Source organism: Ursus maritimus, unplaced genomic scaffold (genome assembly GCF_017311325.1).
Source record: "Ursus maritimus isolate PB19 unplaced genomic scaffold, ASM1731132v1 scaffold_5, whole genome shotgun sequence".
NCBI classification, from domain to species: Eukaryota; Metazoa; Chordata; class Mammalia; order Carnivora; family Ursidae; genus Ursus; species Ursus maritimus.
In genome coordinates, this window is record NW_024426663.1 from 836,024 (window position 1) to 860,040 (window position 24,017).

Here is a 24,017-nt window from a genome sequence, read left to right on the forward strand (position 1 = left end):
AGTCTATGTCTATCAAGCACCGTAACAGGGGCTTGGGAAACAAAAGTGATTAAATCAAACACGGCCCTGATTTCAGGAACACTGGTAAGGGGGTGGTAATAATGCCAATCGGATGGGGACCCAAACCAGACCTGGGAGTCAGGGGAGCTTCCTGGAGAAGCAAGAGCAAAGGGGCTACCTGAGCAGCGAATGGAATGAAAGTGAGGGAGCAGGTGGAGGTTTTGAGAGAGGAGGGTTTTAGGAAGAGGAGGACTTTAGGAAGAGGAGGACTTTAAGCTGAGAAAAGTTCACAGTGAGAGAAGGCATTAGGATTCAGGGGCCATCTACTCAGCACCTGAGTCAGGTGACATGATTGCTAATAGAGATTTTATGGCTTCTTCCTTTGTTTTACGTGCTAATTTGGCCTCCTTTTGTTCTTTATTATACATTTTTTATTTTTTGTGATTAACGCTTAAAATTAAAAAGATTTATCTAGCTATAGGAATAATATTCATGGAAGAAAATTTATAAAAAATAAAGCCATAGAAGACAAAATTCACTCACAATTCTACAAAGAGATAATCACTGTCGATATTTTACATACATAAATCTAGGCCTTACTCTATGCAGGCCCACTTAAAGAAATGGGATCATAAACTATACTCCTTTTAAAAATGATTTTAGGGGCGCCTGGGTGGCTCAGTTGGTTAACCAACTACCTTTGGCTCAGGTCATGATCCCGGGGTCCTGCACTGAGCCTCAAGCCTCCAGTTGTCAGGCTCTCTGCTCATCAGGGAGCCTGCTTTTCCCTCTCCCTCTGTCCCTCCCCCCACCCATGCGCAAGAGCACGTGCACGCTCTCTCTCATTCTCTCAAATCAATAAAATCTTTGAAAAAATAAAAATGAGTTTAAAATATTTATGTAGTGACTAGGTAATACATATCTGAATAATAGGATTCAAAATTCTAAATGTACAGAAAGGAATACAATAAAATGTTAAGTCTCTATTCTGTTCCTGTCCCACCAACCACCCGTGTTCCCTCCCTGGAGTGAATGACTGTTTCCAGTTTTTCTTGGCAACTTCTTAGTTTTAAATCAGAAGACTAGACATTGAGCTTGGAGCTCAACTTTTTCAGATTTTTTTTTGCCAGATGTTATACTGGTTTGTTCCTTCCCTGTGATGCCACTCTAACCGGAAGAGCAATGTGCTATTTACAGAGGAAAGGGATGGGAAAACAGCATGCGGGGCATGAAGATCTAGAAGCACGAGAAAAAAAGTCCCGCGTCCCTCACTTTACAGAAGAACATTCTGAGGCACAGATGATGGGACTACTTCAAGGTTACATGGCTAGTCTGACCTACGATCAAAATAATTGCAGGATAACTAAAAGCTAATTTCCCCATCCCTTCCTCAAATTTCCATAGGGGGATTAATAAATTGATATTAGTAAAATTAAGTTGATATGCTTAATTCAGAGTATGAACAGAATACATGAACCACGTAAAATAGTCATTAGAGTCCAGGTTAGAACCTAGGAAAGTTGTTCATTTTTAAATAAGGTTAATTTTCTTAACCACTAATGATGCTCTTTTAATATAAAAAATCTATTTTCATTTAAATTAATTCACGCTCATTGTAAAAAAAAAAAAATCCAAACTTTGTTTTAAAAAGAAACCGAAATGGACCTTTCTATATGCACTGCTACATAAGCTGTTCTTTTTTTGCCTCACTACTCACCCTGATAACTTTGCATGTCAGGGCACATACGTCCACCTTGTCCCTTCTAGCGGTTGCTGGGAATTCTATTACATGCATGTGCTAGAATTAATATAACAGCTCCCTATTCCTGAGCGTGTGGATTGTTGGAAGAGCTTTACTATTATAAACATGCTGTAATAAATACCTTTCTTCATTTACCTGTGTCTGTTATTTGATGAAGATAAAATCCTAGATGTTGAATTTCTGGTTCAAAGTGTATGCATATTTAAATTGCTGTGTTTATAACAGATTACATTCCAGAGAGCCTGAATCAATTCACAACTCCCCAACAATGTATTAAAGTATCCCTTTCACCCACTCTTGCCCATCTTTGAAATCTCTCAGTCCAATAGGCAAAGATGTTAATCAGTTGTTTAAAAAAACTTAAAAAAAAAAAAAAAGTCTCCAAAGGGACTAGGGACTAGACTTATCAACCAGCTCTCCTTTTCTCTTTTCTTTCTTTCTTTCTTTCTTTCTTTCTTTCTTTCTTTCTTTCTTCCTTTCCTTTCCTTTCCTTTCCTTTCCTTTCCTTTCCTTTCTCTTTCTTTCTATCTATCTATCTATCTATCTATCTATCTATCTATCTATCTATACATATGAACAGTGAAGGGGGAACTAGGGTATTTCAAAGTGAAAGTTCCAAAACCATTTAAACTAAATACAAACCATATCAATGATTCACCAACAAGGATTTAAAAACTGCAAAATGAGGATTTTCAGTAAACCCCAAAGAACATTTATATGGAGATCACAAAGATGAAGAAACAGCTTAGATTGTTGTCTTAGGAGATGTCTTCTCTTGAAATGTGGGTAACACCCTTGAGGCATTTCAGTAAATGGGATCTAAGGGTTAGTAGAGGAGAATAGCTGGTTAATGACATATATATGAAGTGAGTCAGAAGGCAGCATGGTCTTAAAAACGGGATGTGCCTGAGCACATACTATATTAGAAAGAAAAATGAGGAAGATGTTTGAATAGAGTAGGCAGTAGTATGTTGAAACTAAAACAGGGATATTTATGTTCTCTGAAAACGACTCTTTCTGATGTAACATACTTGGCAGGGTCTTCAATACTCTTCCTTGATACGCATGATTTTGATGGATGAGATAGATTAATAGGGAGGGAAAGAATGAGCCACCCCCTTGGAAAAAATTATTTATAGGTAATCAGGACCAATGTTTATTATTTATTGGAAAGATAAGCTCTAAAGCAGTGGTTCTCAAACCGGCAGCAGAAGTGTCACCTGGGAATTTGCTAAAAATGCAAAGTTTCAGGCTCCCCTTCAGATGTACCGAATCCGAAACTCTGGGGGTGGAGCCAGCAATCTGTGTTTTAACAAGTCTTCCTGGTGATTCTGCTGCACTGCCTCCAGGTAGTTAAATGATTAAATTATTTACTGTCAATGCTTTTAAGGTGTTCTTTCTTTTTTCAAATTACAGTCAAATTTCTGAAGTTTGGAAAATGTAACATCATAAAAAGATGACGAAAGACATCTTCCTAAAAAGAACATGGTGCTTTAAAAAGAATTCTGCCTGGCATTTTGAAATGCACGTTTCAGCAAGGGGTGGGGGGCCTGCTCCATGTAGACCGAAATTGCTTCTTCCAGGATGGGGGTTCCGGCAGTCCTTCACAGATGGTCTACATATTTCCATAGTGTTATATCTGCTATGAACTTGTCATTTGTCTCACCTACATAGGCCTATTATGACAAAATGTCATCTTGACCAAAGGAAGTATTTTTCTAAAAAATCTCTGAAAAGAGATCAAAGGCTTTGGCACAAGGCTTTAAATAGACTGTATTATGTTATGCACATGTTGAAAACAAATACTATTTTCCTGGGGGAAAATGTGCTTGATAGTATCTTGTTAATTTTTTTCTCTGGATAGGCAGAGAAAGTCTTTCTCCAAAATCCCGTGGAAAGTATATGTGCAGTTTTTAAAGAAACTGTCAAAGTGTCATCCAGAGTACCATCTCACATCCGTACCAGAAACATATGAGAATTTAAATCGTTCCACATCCTTGCTGACACTTGGTATCGTGGTATGGTAGCCATCCTATCAGATCTGTAGTGGTATCTTATGCTGATTTTAATTTGCATTTCCCTAATGATTAATGACGTTGAATATCTTTTCAAGTGCTCATTTGCCATTTATTTATCTTATGATCCAATCAATTATTCCACATTTTTTTTTTAAATTTCAAAAGAAACACAAGCACATGTCCATACAAAGACATGGATCCTTGCTATGGTCTGCATTGTGTCCCTCCAAATTTATATGTTGAAGCTCTGACCCCCAATGTGACTGTATTGGGAGATAGGGCCTATCATGAGGTAATTAAGATTAAAGAGGTCATAAGGGTGGGGCCTTGATACGAAGGTTTAGTGTCCTTATAAGAAGAGACTCTGTAAGGCTTGTGCTAATTACCATGCCTCCCAACGAAGAGGAGGGCACATGAGCACACAGTGGGATGGCAGGCATCTATAAGCCAGGAAGAAAGGTTTTACCAGACAGCAACCATACTGGCACTCTGATCTTGGACTGCCAGCTTCCAGAGCTAGGAGAAAAGCAGTGTCTGTTGTGTAAGCCACCCAGTCTGTGGCATTTTGTAAGGGCGCCCTGAACTGACAGGTACAATCCATGTAGCAGGATTTGTAGTATTTGTATTATTTATAACAGCAGAAAACCGGAAACCACACAAATGAATGGACAAAACAAGTTGTGGGTACACATATGAAGAAATACTACTGAGCGACACACATGACTGGACTGTTGCTACATACAACAACATGGGCAAATCTCAGTTATGCTGAGTGAACAGACCAGACCAAAAAAAAAAAAAAATGAGTTGTCACTATTACGCCATGTCTATAAAAACCTAGGAAATGCAGATAATCTATAGTGCCAGAAAGCAGATCTGTGGTTGCCTGGGAGATGAGGTGTGGTGAGGAAAGAGAAGGAGAAATTACAAAGATATGGGAGGAAACTGTAGGGGGTGATGAATACATTTACTAGCTTGATTGTAGTAGTGGTTTCACAGATACATATGTCAAACTTTTCAAACTATATGCTTTAAATATATCCAGTTTACTGTATGCCAATTAGAGTTCAATAAGGCTGTTTTTTTTTAAAAAAAAACCAACAACCTGTGGAATCTTCCTATTATCTCTAGGAAACTCCAATTTTTGTTTAGACTTTTTTTTTTTTTCCTTTTCTCCAATCAACAAAGAAATGGAAAAGAAAGTGCTTCATTCAGGAAGGGCTTTCATATGTATGGGAATTCATGGTTTTGTGCTTTTCCTTGTAAGGGGCCTGGAACAGAATCCTTGCCCCCATCCCAAAGCCCCAGCCTTTTCATTACCATCGGAGGTAAAACAAAACCAAAACAAAGTCAAAGGATATAAAACAAGTGTCAGCGAAACTCAAAACTGCGAAACAAATGATTACACTTGGATTTTACCTTTTGTTTTTGCAAGCACAGGTGACCCTATTGGATATTGTGGTAAAGAATGAAAACCTGTTATGAAGCCTTTCAAACACATTTGGTAATTTATGTCAGGAACATTCTGTTACAGAAAAGCCTCCAGAAGTAAAGACGCCAAAATCCAGAATAATGTGTCAGCTCATGTCAGGCAAAACATTGACAACACAACCCAAAGTTGGACACAGAATTTGATTAGGAATTCAAAACCGGCTTCAGGTTCACGGAAGCACTGGAAAATACAATACGGTTTGATTCTTAGCTTTAGGTAAAGTTCATACTAAACGTGAGGGTTTATATCTATTGCACTTTGGGGATTGTGCTAATTCATGTTTAGATGGGCCTGAGGTAACAGGAAAAGAGGTGTTTTAGAAGGTCCTTCGTGGCAAATGACTATGGATGGAAACTACCTCCAAAGTTGCAAATTGTTCATTTCCATTCTACTGTGCAGCGGATGCAAGTATTTTTTTCTTTAAAAAAAATTTTAAGGTTTTAAGCAAATTTTGTGAGTTTTGATTACCTGGCTTATAAGTGGTCGAGGAGGGAACTCAAAACTATGAGATGCCAAAGCTCTTGCTCTTTCTAATACCCGAAATGAAGTATAGAAGTTTTCTGGGAGGCCTACCCTCAACCCTGCTCCACGTCTTCCCCCCTGTTGTCTGCTTTGACTTCTTGCATTAACTCGCTGCTGGTTCCCAGCTGGAGAGCACAGACTGCACCTGCTCCGAAGGCCTGCGGCCCGGCATCATCCGGCGCTCAGCCTCTGCTGCTTGTGCACGGACACGAGGACCCACCAGGGGTCACTGCAGCCTCAGAGCTATTGTGCCCGCCAGTCCTGGACACGGCCCGTCGCGCGGAGGGCGTGGGACTGGGAGCGCCGAACGCCAGGGTCCGAGCACAACTGCGCCCGGCCTTCCTGGAGCCAGCCTCCGGTCTCCCTGGGAAACGGACACAGCAAGCAGGACCAGGGCTCGGGACAGCCGGGCGGCCAGTGTGCAGCGCGCGGGCTCCTGTGCGGACCTGTCCGCACCGCGCCGTTCGACCACCTCCGCTTCGCCTTCCGCCCTCAGCCGGGACCCCGCCCGGAAGGGGCGCCCCTTCCCGGCCTCTCGGCCCCCGCTCGGCTCCAGGACTCTCTGCAGCGCCGGGGCCCAGCCCAGCCGCACCTGGGCTGCTCCTGCCCGGGGCGCCACCCCTCGCGCCGCCTAGAGAAGTTTCCCGGGAACCGCCGCGGCCTCGCGCCCAAGGCACACCCCCATCCGCCCGCCGGCGCGTTCCCAGCTCGGGCTCCCGCTGCTCCGCCCGCCGGCGCGCCCGCAAGCCCTCCGACTCCCCACTCGTCCGAATCTCCCGGAGGAGCCCCCCTCCGCCGCCACAGCAAGGCGCTCTCCGAGAGCGAGCTCGAACTTGGCCACGCGCAGCCCCCCAGGATGAGCTCCCGGGTCCCCAGACGGCGGCCGCGCCCCGCCAAGAGCTGACTTGCCCTCGCGGGTCTGGGTGAGGAGCGCGCTGCCCTTTCCGACGCTCTCGGGGCTGCTGGGTGCCCGCGGGACGCGCTGGCGGAGGGAGCTGCCTGAGCGACGACCCCCCCCGCCGGCCCTGCAGAGGAACCGGGACGTCGTGGGTGCCCCTGACACAAAGGAGCAGCCGAGTGCTCCCGGATCGGCGGGCCGCACCGGGGGCTGGGGGTGGGAGCCCGCCGGGGTCTCCTCAGGGAAGGAAGGCCGGGTGTCGCGGCCGCGCTCCGGGCGGCACCGGCTGAGGGGCTGCACGGCTCCCGGGGCTCCTCGTCTGGGGAGGGCCTCGAGCTCCGTCCCTCCCTTTTCCCGTTTCTCGCCCCCACTGCCAGGCGACTTTCGTCGTCCCCAGGACTGCGGGAGGGGCCCGAGCCGCAGGATGCGCGGGGACGCGCCGCCGCCCTCCGCGCTCAGTTCCGCCGGCGCTGCCCCGGCGGCTCCCGGGCGCTGAGTCCGCGGGCTGCTCCGCCCTTCTTACCTCCGCGGGCGCCGGGCGGCTCGTCCGCGTGGCCCTGGACCCCGCCGGAACCGGTCTTGTCGCGCCGGCCGCCGCGCGGACCGTGAATTAATGCCTCACGCTTGAGGGGAGGGGGCGGCTCGGCGCCTGGGTCGCGGCTTCCTCTGCCGGCCGGAGACGGCCGCGGCCGACATGGGCTGCTTCTGCGCCGTTCCCGAGGAATTCTACTGCGAAGTGCTGCTGCTGAACGAGTCCAAGTTAACCCTCACCACGCAGCAGCAGGGCATCAAGGTAGGCGCGGGCCGGGGCGCGTCCCGGGGTGGGCGGCCGGGCGGGCCCGGGGTCCGAGGCTTTGTCTGAGGGCTGGCGCGGGGCGCGGTGGCGAGGAGCCGCGGCCGCCTGCGCTCAGTGGGAGTGTGGACGGGCCCGGGTGGATTCACTTGGAGCCCCTTCCTGAAGGGAAGTAAGTTTCACGTCTCAAAACGTAGTCCGTCCGCCCGCGCTCGGCTGCAGCGCGCAGTCCGGCGGCGGAGACCGAAACTCTGCGCAGCCCCGGTGTCCCCCGAGCGCTCGGGCCCGCGCCGCTCCGAAGAGGCGGGAGGGAAGACGCAGCTGCGCGCGGCGCTGAGGCACCATGTCCCCGGGCTTTGCGGCGGGCTTCCCGTGTTAGTGCCGCTGGGAGTGGCGCGTGCCTCGCTCGCCGACCGTCTGCGGGGTGACCGGACTGCGGTGCCCGGGTGTGCGGTCGGGTAGTGCGGCGTTTGGACGGAGAGTAAGCGAACTGGTTACATCCCCACGTTCAAGTCAGCGTCTCAGAGCCACTCGGTAAATAACTTTGCGCCTGTTCGTAGGCCATTAAAATGCAATTACTGCTATTAACCTGGAGAACCCGAACCGAAAGGCCGTGGGAGAGCGCAGAGATCCACTTCCTTAATTTGGAAGAGTTCTCGTGTTTACGGTTGACAACCTGACGGACGCGCCTGCGCGCTTGTTTTGCTCTTGGTACCAAGGAACTACCCAAAGGTGACCCGAATTCGGAACGACTTGTTTTGTTTCTTTTCCTGCATGTTTAAATCCCCGGAGCGCTTTAGATAACCTCCGCGGCTGAATCCAGTGAAGGGCTGCCGCCCCTGCTCCCCGCTCTTGCCCCCGCCCTCCATGCCCGTGGAGCTGCTGGTCTGAGAACTAAGTTCCAGCCGCCAGTGTCCTCTTCTGTAGTCTTTATGTCGGAAGTTAATCCCAATGGCGGAGGCCCTGGGCATTTCCTTGTGTGAATCAGTTTTCACACAGCTTTATGTACACCGAAGTAACTGTTCCTGGCCAGAAGCTTCAGCTTTGATGTCACCGTTCCTGGTGCACAGAATGCTGATTTCACAGGTGTCATTCTTAAGCAGGAGATGGGGGCAAAAATGATCAATTGAAGCACAAGATAAATTTAACCCTTTCTTCAGGAAATTGTTTTGAACATTGTTTCCCAGGAATTATAAAAAGCAAAAGTCAGTCAGGTTCTCATTTGGTGTTTCCCCTCAAGGCCAATAAAAGACTCCTGGAAAAGGGTGTTTCATATTTTATATTTCCAGCTTTTCTTGATGTTCCCCTCCTCCCCTCCCCCCATGAAATCAGGAAAAGAACTTTTCAAGAGGGTGTAGCATTCTTTGGTGTACTGTGCAAATAGGCAAAAATCACAAAACATCATACATTTTTGATAATACATAGATTCTCTTTGGCTTGGGGAAAGAAACAATTAGAAAAAGATAATGGATGATCTGATACTAAAACAACAAAGAAATCTTTCTGAAGTGCACAGTCTAAAGTCATCTGGAGTGTGAGCTTCCTATTCAATCATGAAAGCCATACCCCTGTCAGCTGTGGACATTATTCTGTCAAGACAGCAGCCAAGACTTGGGATCAAATGGAATAATTTTGTCAAAGAAACATGAATAAAAAATCCTGATCCATAATTACTTTTTATAACCTGATGGTGCTTATCTTGTTTTACAAATATGTTGAAAATTGGTGAATGATTCAAAGGCAATAGCAACTTTATAATGCTGTTATTTTGGATATATGCCATTTAACGAAACAATAATTTAAGCAGGCTTTTGTTGGAAGTAATCATTTTGCAACAGGCTTGGCCTCTTTCAGTGTCACAAAAGCATGCCACAATTATTTTGATGGCCATATGTGTAACACAGATGTTGTCTGCTGAAGTTAACCACATTATCTGTAACTACCAGGCTACCATTAAATGCATGTGTTAAGCACCTATCTACTTGTGGTATATACTAAATTAAACACATATGAGTATGTATAAATGGAATAATGTACGAATAGCACCTCACAGGTAGATGGTATGTAACATTGAATGGGTATGTGTTTATTATTATTCTGCACGTATTTGGCATTTTCTTTAACTCCTACTTTAGTTTGTCAATGACATAGTAAACTAAAATGTAAATGAAATAGTCAATAGCTGCTATTATGGTGTTTTCCCCAGGATAGTATGCTTGGTAACTTTTATTATCATTACTTAAAGTCAAAATTAAGCATATGACATCAATTAGCCCATTTTACTCCTGAAATTAAAATAGAAAAATCTATTTATTTTTCAAAAGTATTTCCTAACATTTTGAGATGACCGTTTTCCACATTCTATCTCAAATGAAGACAGTTAATTTTGCCTTAAAATTATTCACTTATTTCATCCCTTCAAGGAAGAATGGATGTTAGTGATAGATTTTTACTGATTCCTAAATAGTTACTTAAGAATTTGCTTGTATTACTATTATAATAATGCATTGTGAGTTTAAAAAATTAATTGTAGTGAATTTAAGTAGAAGAAATATGAGAGAAACCAAATTAGAAATTGAAAAGTTAGTTATGAAGTGATTTTCTGCAACTTAGATCAAAGTCTTTCATTGATTAGAAAAAAAATTGACGTGTTTGCTCCCATGGAAAGCATTTCAGCCTGAAGACAATAGTTACACATCTCCTCTGTCAAGATGAATAGCATTTAAATGGAAAATAATTTTCTGTTTAAAAAATAAAACACGGTGTATTTGTATTCATACTAATGTTATATAGAAATTTGCTTCTTAACTTGCCTTAGAGGTAACCTCACCTTGACAAGCAGGAAGTCTTTCGTATGCAGTTCGGGAGTTCGAGCCCTATCCAAGATTTAAGAACTCAAGTTTATATAAACCGAAAGCTCTTGGTTGTGTGTTGACCCCCACAATAGCTTTTAGCTGTTTGTCCTATGCTGCTATCTCTGTTGTTTATTTAAGTAAGAATTTCTGCTGTGGTTGGTCTTTTGGTTTTTTGAGTAATGTTTGTTCAGGGAAACTTTTGTTAGGTCCTTTATAGTTCTCTGTGCTGGGGAAGGTAGAGATCTTTCTTTTTGTTCTCTGAGAAAGCAAAATTTGATTGTGGCTCAAACTACTTGTGTAAGTTGTCAAATGATTAGCAAAAGATTTTCAGGGGAAAAAAAAATCACAACGTTTGATTATAAATTTAGTCCTCAAAATTGCTGCTGCATATATGAACTAGATTAATATTTTCGTTTCAGCGAGGTTTTAGTGCTCTGAGCAGTAATGTAATAAACACTGAGGTGCTCATTTTTCCCTTGTCGTATTTGAGTAAATTAATGAAACCAATATGACAGCAAGATGGAAATTCCATTAACTTTTTTTTAAAGGTGTTATTGAGATATACAATTCACACAGTTGAAGTGTGCAATTTACCCATTAACTGCTAAATGAAGTTCCTTCCTAATCATCCTGAGGTTTCTGAGGAAATATTGTGAGTCAGTTTTGATGCTTTGATCAGAAACTTCCTAATAAACTAGAAAAACAGTTAGAAGGTGGGGACTTAAATTATTTGCATCTCACTTACCAAGAATTGTAATTTTCATTCCATTTGGACTGGTCAAGAACACATCAAAGAAGATTGGGAACACGTGAAAAGCACCATTGCTTCATAAGTCATATTAAATATATATGTAGATACCCATGTCTTTTAATATCAGTCTCATAAGGTATAGAGTCAGGGACCCGATAAACATAGGTTGATGCAAGTAATCATACATCAACATTTCTGTCAATGTGAGGTTGGCTTGTGGGTCTTGATTGGTTGGTAAATTAGATGTGACTGGGATAGAAGTCCCCCTCACCAGCACTGCCTCTTGTTTTTGGAAATTCAAATAGGATATCTGTGTTATTGTTGCTGTTTAAGATGGACTACTACATAAATGCTCCTTCAAATATCTTTTTGTTTTTAAAATGATTCAAAGTATTTTTTCAGCTTTATTAAGGTATAATTGACAAACGGAATTAGGTTACACTGCACAACATGATTTGGTAGAACAGAAGTTGCAGGAGTCCCACTATCCCACCATCGAGGTAATGAACACGTCCATCACCTCACATGGTTACTTTTTGTTGTGGTTGAGAATACGTGAGTTTTACTCTCTTAGCAAATTTTAGTTCTACAATACAGCCTTATCAAGACCCTCAAACTGTAAATGTCCCCTCAATTTTATAAGAAGTTTTTTTTCCTTGAAAATAATTATTAAAAATACCATTTATCATCCATGGTTTGAAAGTGATTGAAAAGTAATTTAAGGGGAGAAGCATTGTTGGTTACCTCCAGCAACTAATGGCTGTCCTTCTCTAAGTGCTTATAATTTTCTTGGTTTTTGGTGGACTACACTTTTTTTTTTTTTTTTTTTTTTTTAGCTCTGTTAATATCATTGTTCTTGAATTCTGTAATGTTAAGCTTGAACTGACTTTGAACTAAACTTCAACTAATCGGAGCTTTTTTTTCTTTTGGGCATGGGTGTTGTCTTAGTCCATTTGGGCTGCTGTAACCCACACCATAGACTGGGTGGCTTATAAACAAGAGAAATTTATTTCTCATAGTTCTAGAAGCTGGAAATCTGAGATCAGGGTGCCAGCATGGTCAGGTGAGGACCCTTTTCTGGGTGAAAAACTTCTTGTTGTGTCCTCCCATGGTGGAAGGGGCTATGGAGCTTTTTCGGCCCTCTTTTATAAGAGCAGTAATCTCAAAGGCCCCAACTGCTACTACCTTGGGGTTAGAGTTCCAACATATGTATTTTAGGGCCACACAAATATTCTGAGTGTAGCGGGTGGTGATAAAATTAAATCTAAATTGTAGAGACAAAAGTCTAGGCTCTTCTTTCGATTAGCCACATGGGCGGTGGTTTGTTATTTTTATTTAGACGCTTACAAAGAAAATGCAAAACTCTTCTTTGATGGTTTGTGTCAAGTTGTATCTCAGAGTAGGGCTGGGCAGTTCTTTGTTGTGGGAGGTTTTCCTGTCCACTGGGGGGTGACTGTATTCCCAGGCTCTACCGAGGAGATGCCAGTAGCACCTCTTGTCCTGTTGTGACAACTAAAAATACGCCCAGGTGTTGCCACCTCTCTCCTGATGGGCAATACGTCTAAATTCCAAACTTCATTGTTTGTGTTAGCAGCCTGCCTGATCTAGACCTTTACCAGTTCTGAGGGCCTACTCAGATGACTTGCTCTGCGGGCACACCGAAATGCTCAGTTTCCGAAACGTACCGGACTCTTGTACCTTTATGCATTGATTCCCACCGAGTGGTGTACCCTCTTACGTTTCCCTAAGTACACAGTCATTTGAGCCCATCCTTTAAGACTTGAATCAAGTATCCTATTTGCCAGGAAGACTTCAACCCAGGCTGACCAGACAGAGTTAACTGCTAGTCAGGGCCTCACACACACCCTGTTCCAGCACTTCCCTTGTCGCATTTCAAGCATTGTTTCTGGACACATCTGTCTCCTCCAGGAGCCTGTGAGCCCCTACCTGTGGTCCCCTAGCAGCTAGCGCGGTGAGCCTCATGCAGGAGATGCTTATTAACTGTCGTTTGAATAGAGGAATGGAAGGAGTGTTACAGCTGCAACAGGCCACATTGAAAATCTTATGGATAATGAGGTTCTTTTGCCATTTTATTTCTACTAGAAAAGATCCTAGAACAAACTAAACCTCGCTGTGAAAAATCTGTTGCCAAGATACTCTAATTCTTATACTGATAATGGGTAGAAAATGAGATGGTGCGGTGGACAGAGTGCACGCAGCGCGCCCAAGAGCCGATAAGCTGCTATTTCAGAAAACACGAAGCACACCCTTTGTATCCTAGAGGTCAGGATTAAGTCTGTCTCTCTCTCTTTATTTTTAAAAAAATATTTTTATTATTTTCCCCTTATATCTTGAGAGTCTTTTGGAAGAAAGGCATGTTTCTAGAATGGATAATAGATCCTCACACGTGGGTTACTTTTTTTTCCTTGTCTCCTATTCTGTAAACCGCTGGAGAAGATTGTCAGTTGGTCTCACAGGGTGGGTTCACACCGACAGAGACCATCCGTGTAATTTTTAATCTTGCTGTCGCACCCGTTTTACTCTTGAAGCTGCATAAAGCTCACCTGACACTGCTCTAAGGCTTAATGGCAGAGATAGGGTCAATAAGGTAAAATTGTTTTTTTTTTTTTATATAACATATGGTAAGTTTTTCTTTCCTCTGCACAGGGCATTTTTCTACAGGCCAGTTACAAACACAAGTCAGAGACAAGATTTACTGTGCCCTCTAGCTTCTCTGGGATCGACTGCTTTGGCTGAGCTTGGTCTCCAGTATTTTAGCCGCGAGTATAGCTCCTACGTAACACTCCTTATTAGCCTGCTTTGGGTTATGAAGAGTAACTGTCATTTTCTTCTGCATCACAAGATTTGTTTCTAAGTTTCATATATTAAAATTAACCAAGCATCTGTTATTACTTGTTTAGGTATCGCCTAGGTGTGCTGAGGTCAGGAACCAGCCAATATGGTTTGTGACTCAAAAAGCCTGTAACTAGACTTTGGTGAGTCTATACCATTCTTAAAAAATGTGGATTGCATTCCTGTGCCCTCTGAGCCGTGTATGTAGTTCCTGTTTTTTTTAAGTGGAGCAGTCATTGTTCCTTAGTGCTGACTGTTGGCCCGTTACTCTGTAACTAAACACTTTGCTAGGAGATTCCCAAAAGGCTGAGATGGCTCTCCCAGAGGCTTTCCTAATAATCATTGAAAACGTGAAAGGGCCTGGCAGTGGCTTCCAAATGTGTGAGGAGTTTGTTTTCAAGGATATTGACATGCCAGGAAGAAGTTAGAACAAGGGGGTTGGTGGCAGGCAAGGATAAGCACGAGGTGCTGAGTCCTAGCCCCCACGGACAATAACCAACAGGGCAGATGGTGGGGGAGGAATTAGCTGACTGAGACCTATGAGAGGAACAAATGTAGCAACACATTGTTTAGAAATGACACATCTGAGCACATGAGAAAGCATAGTTAATAATGCCAGGGGTTCTCAACTTTGTGGGGATGGTGTCCCAGAAGTTGGGTAGAAAGTACCTTGTTCAGAATACAGCTTTTCCATATAGTGACACGAGTCACGGTCAGGTTCCTGAGCTAACCCACAGAGACCGTTTGAGTTTTTAAACCATTCGGGTCCCACCTTGGTCTTCATTCAGAGCTGAGTTTGAGAGGCAGTCTTAGAGCCTCTGTTGCTTTGTCACTCATCAAATTGGTTTTTCTCCACCATTCTCACTGTTCCCAACTTAGTCCTGGACCTCATATGTCACACCTGAACCAGCCTTCAAACCTGGCTGCTGTGTGGTCACCTTCAGCCTCTCCCTTCTCCTCACTCCTGCCCCATGTTCAAACCCTGCTCAGCCTTGTGACCGGCCAAGTGACTCTTCCCTGGAACTAGGCTCTGTTTCCTCATCTGTAAGCTGGGGGGCATGATAGCAGCTGCAAGATGACTGTAAGAATTTGAGAAAAAATTTTAGGCTCATAGGAGCAAAAGGTGCTCAATAAATGATAGTTATGTATGATATATTATTTGCTAATAAATTTCTTTTTGAATTCTAGTTTGTAGTATCTAACCTCCCACTTCTGCTCAAAGTGATGCTGGTTCTCTAAGGGGTGTGGATGGCCAGTCACTTAGCCTCTTTGAGTCCACTTCTTCATCTACAAAACTAGGGTGAGGCTCTCCACCTTATTCTGAGATATACTGTATGTGAAACCCTTAGCTCCATGCCTGTTTTTTCTTATTGAATTGTCGTGGCGCCATTATCAAAAATCAGTTGACAACTGGAGTGCCTGGGTGGCTCAGTCAGTTAGGCGTCTGCCTTCGGCTCAGGTCGTGATCCCAGGGTCTTGGAGCCCCACATGGAGTCTGCTCCTCCCTCTCCCTCTGCCCTGTCCCCCCGCTTGTACACACTCTCTCTAATAAGTGAAATCTTAAAAAAAAATCAATTGATAATGTGAAGATTAATTTCTGTATTGTCAATTCTATTCCATTGATCTACATGCCTATTTTTGTGTATTTTTATTAGTTTCTTGGTAAGGTAGTAGGTGTTTGTCATTTGGCAAAGAAACACTCCCAGTTAAATTTGACGTGTAATATTTTGAAAAAAAGTCGTGCAAACTTCCTGGGGTCAGTAAGACAATTGTCTTACCAGGTTCCTCAAGAACCTAGCAGGGTGTTAGGCACCGGTGGTGCTCAGTAAGTAGTTGTCTTATCTGAAGGACTGACGGGATTGTTTTAGTGAAGGTGCTGCTACTGCTTTTATAGCTTGAAACTTGGGTTGAATATTTCGATTTCCAAAAACTATTCTGTGCAGCCTTTGACTGCACTATTTTCGTTGTGTGTAAAGGATTTGCCTTTGATTCTTGTATACTCTTTCTGTGAACACTTAGTAGAAGGCTGGGAAAAGGGTATTTGCATGTTTTATGAATAATTGTGTTAGTTTTGATAGGTGAAGGCATAGCATGTTTGGCAAGTTAATATTTAAATAGGTGTGTGGTTTTTATCTATTCCTTTGAAACATACTGAGAAATTGCTAGAGATTTGTCCTGAGCAGTGCGCTGCACAGTGTTTTCCTCCTAGGAAAATAACACATGGCTAGAAGACCACCTCTGAACACCATCCCCTGCCCCCAGGGCTTTCCTTTTGACCCAGAACTTCTAGGATTCCTAGCAGGATTGTAGGTTCAACCCTAGGAAGCATCTGTGGCTGTATGGAATTGGACTAACACCCCCTATGACTGAGGACAGTTGTAACAGCAAATCTCAGGGATACCGAAACCGGTATTGTGTAAATTTTACAGTTTTATCTGGATCGCACGATTTGAAAGTTGGTGGTATTCAAATACTTGAAAAACCCCAATAGATATGCAGGCTACAGGCAGTTCCCTCAGTGAAGAAAATCTCAAGGGTCTAGAATCTGGATAATGCCCTAGCAGGACAAAATCTTTCATACAAACTCGTTTCTACTTGTCATTGCTTTTTCCTGCCAGCCACTCATTCTTTTGCCATCTGATTCTCTGCACCAGACCTGTGTGTGGTCACATGGCCTCACTTAACGCAGCCCCAAGATGCTGCCAGAATATGCAGCAGACACCAGGGGGAGGATGTCGAGGAGATGACATGAATTACAGCAGACTGGATTTCACTTAGAATAGAGAGTTAGACCTGGCGTGGACATTCAGAATTGTCTCACCCTGTCCTCTCATTCTCTAGGTGAGGGAACAGGGACCCAGTGAGGGGCAATGATTTGCCAGAGCCCGGCACAGAGTCCGCAGAACCCTGTCTCTTGGTTTCCCATCTGGTGATTTTCTCAGTGCTCACCCACCCCTGGCTTCTTGACTGCATGCAAGAGAGGAAGGGCTGAGAGCTGACTATAAAGGAAGACGTCAGAATTGATTGAAAATCACTTAGCTTTACTGCCAATCCCATCTCTTCCCATGTTCCAAACCCCTCTCTACCCACCTCCCTCCTCCTTAAATTAAATCTTGATAGGTCTATGATTGGCCTGATTTCCTCCTGCAGTCTTGGAATGTGGATTTGTGGCACTCTTTTCAGGTAGATTTATGAGGGAGAGACGCTTTTGTCTCAAGGAATCTTATTTCTTTTCAGAGCAACGCTTACCACGTTGCATTTTAATTTTTTGGCTTTAAAAGAAACGCTTATTTATCTAAAAGGTCTGGAGTTCTTCCATGGTCTTTATTTTGTAAAGCTTTTACCCTGAGTTCTTACAGCTCCATTCTGAGTATCTCTTCAGGAAAGAAAATTAAAAACTGATTAGTGACCCTTCTTCCTGCCTGAGGGAGGTGCGAGGGAGGAGAGCAGAAAGGTAAAATTGCTCTTTCGTTGAAAGGTTTCAGATGGGCCAATCATCAGGAGGCTAATAGATCTTTTCCCTTGATAACGATTATTTCATGCGTCTGCAGCTGTTTACAAGGGCACTTGGAGGATGTGCAAATTTTCCAGAATTCCTCAGAGAGCCAGCTTTTTCTCCCCTTCCCTTTCAGACACTGTTTTTACGTCATGTTCTGGGGCAGTTATTTGAAGATAAATAGGTTTTTGAGTGTGAGGGTATACGGAGGTCTGGACCAATACCCTATATCTGTTATTGTCGGTATGGCTTTGTGAATTCAATTCTGCAAGAATTTATTCAGAGCCTGTTGTGTACCCAGTAGCGTCCAGGATTTCTGGAGGTGAGGATAAAATAGAGGAGGACTCTTGCCTATAAGAAATTTAACTTTGAGGTGGAAAGATGAACATTAACTTATAAAACAATAGACCCAAGACTAGACCATTTATAACCAAGTTTTGAGTTATGTGGTGGTGAGTCTAAGAGGTAAAGAAATTCTTATAAGAAATTATGTTTCTTATATGCCAAGGTGGGATTAATCAAAGATGTTTTAGAAAAAGTGAACACGGCTCACAATGCCTTGTCAGAAACTCTTGGGGCCAGGTGTGTTTCCAGATTTGAAATTTTTCCGATTCCAGCAAAGTGATGTGGTATATGTACCACGCGTTAGGCATCATCCCTGGCCGGGTCCGCAGTCGTACGTACTAAAACATCTGTGCAGCTCGTCATCTGGATAGTCACGACAAGTGTATGTGCGCGCAGGGGTCCGTAGAGACTTAAGTAGTCTGTATTGGTTATCTATTGCTGTGTGGTGTGTTCTATCCAAAAGTTAGCAGCTTAAAGAACAAACGTGTATCACCTACAGATTCTGTGGATCTGGAATCCAGGAGCAGCTTAGCTGGATGATTCTGGTTCAGGGTCTCTCATGAGGTTGTACTCAAGCTGTGAGTGAGGCATCAATCATCTCGGGTGGTGGAGCTGTTTCCAAGCTCACTCACATGCATGTGGCAGCCCTGGGTTGCTCACCACATGGGCTCCTGAGTGTTCTTACAGCGTGGTGGCTGGCTTCCCTCCAAAGCAAGTGGTCGCAGAGAGAGAGCAAGCCCAGGATGAAGCCATGGTCTTTTTAGCATCCTCTTACTTGTGCGATATTCTGTTGGTCACACCGGCTCACCTTGGTCTGAGAGGGGACTGTATAAGAGTGTGACTTTTGTGAGGCAGGGGTCACTGGGAGCTGTCTTGAAGGTGGACTGCCATAGTCATCAACCGAGTTTTGGCATCCAACTTGAGATAAAACTCAGAGTTGTCATATCTTCTTGGGTGTTGGATGGTGGCAAAGAGAGTGTGGACTTATATAGACTTTGGTCTCCTTTAAGGGATGATGTGTGAGGATGGACTGAAGCCAGTCCAGGGTGGCAAGGTAGTGTGAACACAGAGGAGTGAATTTGGCGGAGGAAGAGGAGTGTCTGAGAGTACTCAGACTCAGTCTGCCGTGTGCCAGGCCCTGCACTTGGTGCTGGGGATAAAAGGGGAAATTAGACATAATTGTAACCATCTGGAACTAGAAGTGTGCTTTGAGAAATCTAGAATTGTACTTTGAGAAATAATCAGTGCTTGATGAAAATACTTGTTTTGAGTGTCTACAGTAAAAAAAGGTAGCCTGTGTCGTGGGAGAAGGAGAGAATACAGACTCAGAAAATCTGGATTCCGGTTCCAACTCTTTCATTTCCTGGTTTGGAGAAGTCAGTGTTTTGGAGCCTTACTTTTTCATTTGTAAAATTAAACTGATGCTGTTATTCCATCAATATCATAGGCGTTGTGAGGCTCAAAGGAGATAATGGCTGAAAAAACTCTTGTAAAATCCTGAAGTGCTATGAAGTGTTAATTATTATTATCTTGTGGCTCTAACATTTACTAACTTGTGAGCTTTGGCAAGTTATTTAACTCTGTACCTCAGTTTCATCAACAGTGAAATGAAGATAATAATACCACCTGCTTCATAGTTGGCTATGGGGTTTGAATGACATAATACATGTAAGAAGAGCTCAGAATAGTGCCTAGCACATAACATGAAAACTACCCAATAAACATTAGCTGTTATTGTTATGTAGCCATACAGTGCAAAACCTAATGACAGATTAAAAAGAAGTGAAATGATGAGTTAGAATGTCTTTGGGCAGTTCTAAACAATGAGCCAAATTACAGTTTCCCTGAAAAGGAGTTTTATTATTTGTATCTGCATTTACTGACTAGAAAACTGATTTATCGGGTTGGACAGAGTTCACTTTGAAAACAACTACCAGCTTCCTCCCCACCTCCTCTCTCTTTTTGATGTTGACCTTGGTGTGCAGCTTTTCAGACTTTTGAAGGTCAGAGCTGAAAATAAATCCCTTTGCATCAATGGTAATGTAGTAGTCCGTTTGCCTGCCCAAGCATAAAGAGGTAAGTTCAATTTAGATAATCTTGATCACTTGATGAAGACATATTTCAAAAATGAAGCTTTGGTTTGGAAATCTGACAGGATTTACTCATTAAAATTCCTTGTAGGACTAAAATTATGAGACAAAACTGAAGACTTGCAATTTTTTGGTAATTTCACTGATGATGACAATGAGTTTATTAGGGTTTAGCCTTTGTAGGAATCTGAATGGCCTTATTTTGAGGATCATGAGAACTTCAATAAATCATTATTTTATAGAATCTTTTGTCCCAGAAACCCTGAAGAACTTTTCCTTAGATTGCCTTTAAGCCATTACATGCACCCGGGGAGAGAAGGCTGTGACAGTGTCAGGGAAACACTGGTATTGACACAGGCATGATGGCAACTCCCAGAGCACGGCCATAAAGGACACTAGACCCTAGGCTCACAGCAGATCAATCCCCTTAGGTCACAAATATCCTGTGAATCATGGTGAAGAAACTTGGGTACCTTGTATGTTTATAGGTTAAAAATCCTTGAGTTTTCCTCCTCCTGCTTAAAAATGCTGAGCCACGTGTGGGTACCTTTCCACATATATGTCCGCCAGAAGGAAAAAGACAAGTGAGTTAACATTTAAGTACCATTTTAATATTTGGATCCCTTGTGTTTGAGCAGTGTTGATGTCCTGAAACAATATTCATTTTAAAGTATGACATCAGGGCTACTGAAAACAGGCCTGCCTATTCAATAGGTGTACCTAGCTTGAGCCAAAAAATGATTGTTCTGAATTCATTCATGTTTTAAGATGCTTCCCATCTGGTGTCATTGGAAAGTTGAAAACGACGTACAGATTCTGCCCTACCCCCCCTCAGGGAGAGGGTGGTGATTTTATGGGCTGAATTGCTTACAGTTTCCTGGGTCTTCCATCGGCTTTTTCCCCTGGCCACGGTCACCGCTGAGCTGACCAAAGCCATGTTCCCAGTACAGAGTGCTGATGTTTTCAGCACAAAGTGGCAAGTAGGTGTACCTCTGTTTGGTTTTATCAGTATATGTTTCCAGCTTTGTCCTCAAATAAATAATTTTGTGCTTTCTGCCTGAGGTTCGGGTAGCAAAGTGACAACAAAATGCACCGTATCCCCTCATGCTTAGTAAATTCTGCTGCTTTGAGTGGAATCCGTGGCTTATTAGACAAGCCAAGTTGTTAGTTTTCTAAGGATGTTCAACCAAAAATGAGGAGCTAGGATGGCTTAGGCTGACTGGCGTATTTTGAGTCTTACTGCATGTATTTTCAAAGAGTTTGGCTCTCATTTTGGTTAATCTCTTCTCCACAGAAGATTCATAGACACTACTTGGGCCAGTTTCGCTGTATTTCTTGTGTTCAATTCCTAGTGCAGGCAGAAAAAGAAGTAAGAGCTAGTCAGAACCCAAATAGTTGGAAACATCTGTAATTTTTTATAATGCTTTCTAATAGATTTTATACTTCCCCTTAAATTAAAACTTTTGGGCTGAGAATATAGCATATACAATCCACACATATGTTCGCTAGTCCATGATTCTGGCGTTTCTGGTTGTGGCAGTGCACGCAGGGGTCACATTTTAAAAAAATTCTTCAAAATTAATGAGACAACCTTGACTGAGAACTTGTTTCCTCCTATGTAGGAACTGTTCATTCTTAACTGAGTAAAGGTTGGGAAAGGGTCCTGGAGATTCTGGGTAGGAGTATGTTCAATGCATGTTTGATACAAGCATTTGAACATTAGAATAAATAGCCCAGTTTCCTTCTAGCTCTGAAAGGCTGATGGGTTGTGTCTGCAGTGGCTGTGGTGACGGGTGCTAGTTTTCAAGCCTGGAGATCGTGTCGGTGGATTATCTAGTTTGGAGCTACAATCAACTTTTCATTACTCAGGCTTCACAGATTTACTGTTGCTTTTTTCAGTTCTCTTCCTAGAGTGGACAGGGCCCAGGAAAAGCAATTAAATTTCTTGTTTTCAACAACTTGGATGATTGATTTGGTAGGGGAAGGAGAATTGAAGCAGTTTGTTTTTTCTCAAACTCCTAAGCGTTTACATTTTTTAATTACGCCTTTTTTTTCTGGATTTTATTATTTTCTTCTTTAAGGCTGCTTCATAGAGTAAGACCCCATGCAGTTAAAGATTCCCATAAGATAATGTGAGCCAGTCAATTCAATGGAAGTTTTAGCAGTACTTACAATGCACCCAGATGTTTTATATCTCCCGTAATGTCTGACACCTAGTGGTATCCAGTAAAGGCTAATAACTTTCCCTTCTAGCCAGTTGAGGGGAATACGGAATGAAGTACGTGAAATTGTAAGAGAACAGTGAAATCTAGACAAGGACTGGAAGTGTGATGTTGCAGTGGGAAGCATGATCTCGTGGAGAAGTGTGTCTCGATTTTACTTGTAAGGGTAAGTGTGCTTTAGATGCACAGAAAGTAGGGGTTGCCCAGTGGAACTCCTGAGACAGTGAGGAGCCTGGCTGACCCCGGAGGCAAAGGGGAAAATCATTCATATTGCACCCAGTTGGTGTTATTTGATAAGGAAAGAACCTGAAAACCGTGACGAGGAGTGAAGACCTGGTATGCGATAAGTCAAAACAGAGGAGAGTCCTGGTGGGATTTTAGGAAGGTGGTGAGCTGGCAGGTCACTACCACTGCAGGGGGGATTGCAGTGGGCGGGAGCCTGGGGTCTGAGAAGGCAGTAGTGGTGAGGCGATGGGAGCTGGGCTATGATCCTGTGGTGGAGGAGAAAAAAAAACATAATTTTGGACATTTGTTGAACAAATATATGTTGAGAAACTTCTAGGCATCAGGCACTGTGCTGGGCCCTGGATGGGGTGGTGAGGCCCACTCACACAGCCCCTCCCAGCTTGGAGCTTCCAGCTTAGTGAGGGAGCAGGAGTGTGAGTGCACAGGTGTGGGGAAGAAATGTTGGCGGTGATATGAGACTATACAACAGGGACTTGATGGAAAGAGAGGGAAGCTTTCCTGAGGAAGTCCTATTTGGGTTGAATGGTGTGATGGGGGGCAGAAGTTCTAGGCAGAGGGAACAGCCTGTGCAAAGGTCCTGGAGCAGAGACAGAAAGAACCCTGTGTGATTGGAGTGCAGTCTGGGGATAAGTGAAATTGTTGGTGGTATATTACCACCATAAGTGAGGCAGGGTCTAGAGGGGAATGTTGGTAGAAGCTGGTGGTTTAGAAGGTTTGATTTGAGTGGGGGTGGGAGTACTTGGTGGGGGAGGTGGGAAGATGATGGATTTAGAATTTGTTGCTTCTGTATACCGGGCTACCTCTCGGTGGGACCTGCATACCAAGGCTCATTCCCTAGAATGGGTGATTTGCCTAATTATGACTCTACCTTTTGCTGGTGCCTTGTTGAATGTGATCTACCTGAGATCAGAGTCACTGCAGTTTTACTTAAGTGTGCTCATTAAAGGGTGCCCATTTTCTAGAGAAACATGCCTTCAAAATAGTCTTGTTTTGTTTTGGTTGGCTGCTTTAAGCATGAAAGCCGTCAGATTTATCTTTTTAAGAGAATTCTTAAAAGACAATAAAATGGTTGATCTTAAGTATTCTAAGACTTCAGATTCATGAAGTTGTCAGAAATAAAGTCTATTAGTTTCTCAAACATGCAGCCTGTTTCTGCCTTGGGGCCTCACCGCCTGCTGTTTCTTCTGCCTGGAATGCTCTTCTCCCAGAATTCCTCACGGCTTACCCTCACCCTTTCAGGTCTCTGCTCAGATGTCTCCTTTTTGAGGCCTTTCCTGACGTTCTCAACTCACTTGCCCAAGTCTTTTCTGCTCTCTTTTTCTTCAACATACCTACCACCTTCTACCATACTGTATACTTTATTTACTGGTTTTGGTTGTTGCCTGTCTTCTCCACTAGAATGTATGCTTTGTGAGGGCAGGGATTTTTTTTAGGATTTGTCCAGAGGTCTCCTAAACATCTACAATGTTTGGCACATAGTGGGATTGCAGTAAATATTTATTCAGTGAACATCTGTTTTTAATATGGGCTAACCTCATTTTTCTGACTGGCTCTAATCAAAGTGTACTGTTATACCCCCTCCTCCTTTTTCCACCCTCCCTCCCTCCCCCACCCCCTTTTCCAATCCTTCCTTCCTTCCTTCCTTCCTTCCTTCCTTCCTTCCTTCCTTCCTTC

At 43.4% G+C, this 24,017-nt stretch overlaps 1 protein-coding gene across 3 annotated transcripts in view; it reads left to right on the forward strand.

Moving 5' to 3' along the window:
* The first annotated feature begins 7,149 nt into the window (after window positions 1-7,149).
* EPB41L4A (erythrocyte membrane protein band 4.1 like 4A) overlaps window positions 7,150-24,017 on the forward strand; it is a 240,970-nt gene continuing 224,102 nt past the window's right edge. For all 3 annotated transcript variants that reach the window (XM_040621976.1, XM_040621978.1, XM_040621977.1), the window contains exon 1: window positions 7,150-7,485. In XM_040621976.1, coding sequence (XP_040477910.1) covers window positions 7,387-7,485 — 99 coding nt within the window. In that variant the 5' untranslated portion in view covers window positions 7,150-7,386. The remainder of the gene's footprint in view (window positions 7,486-24,017) is intronic.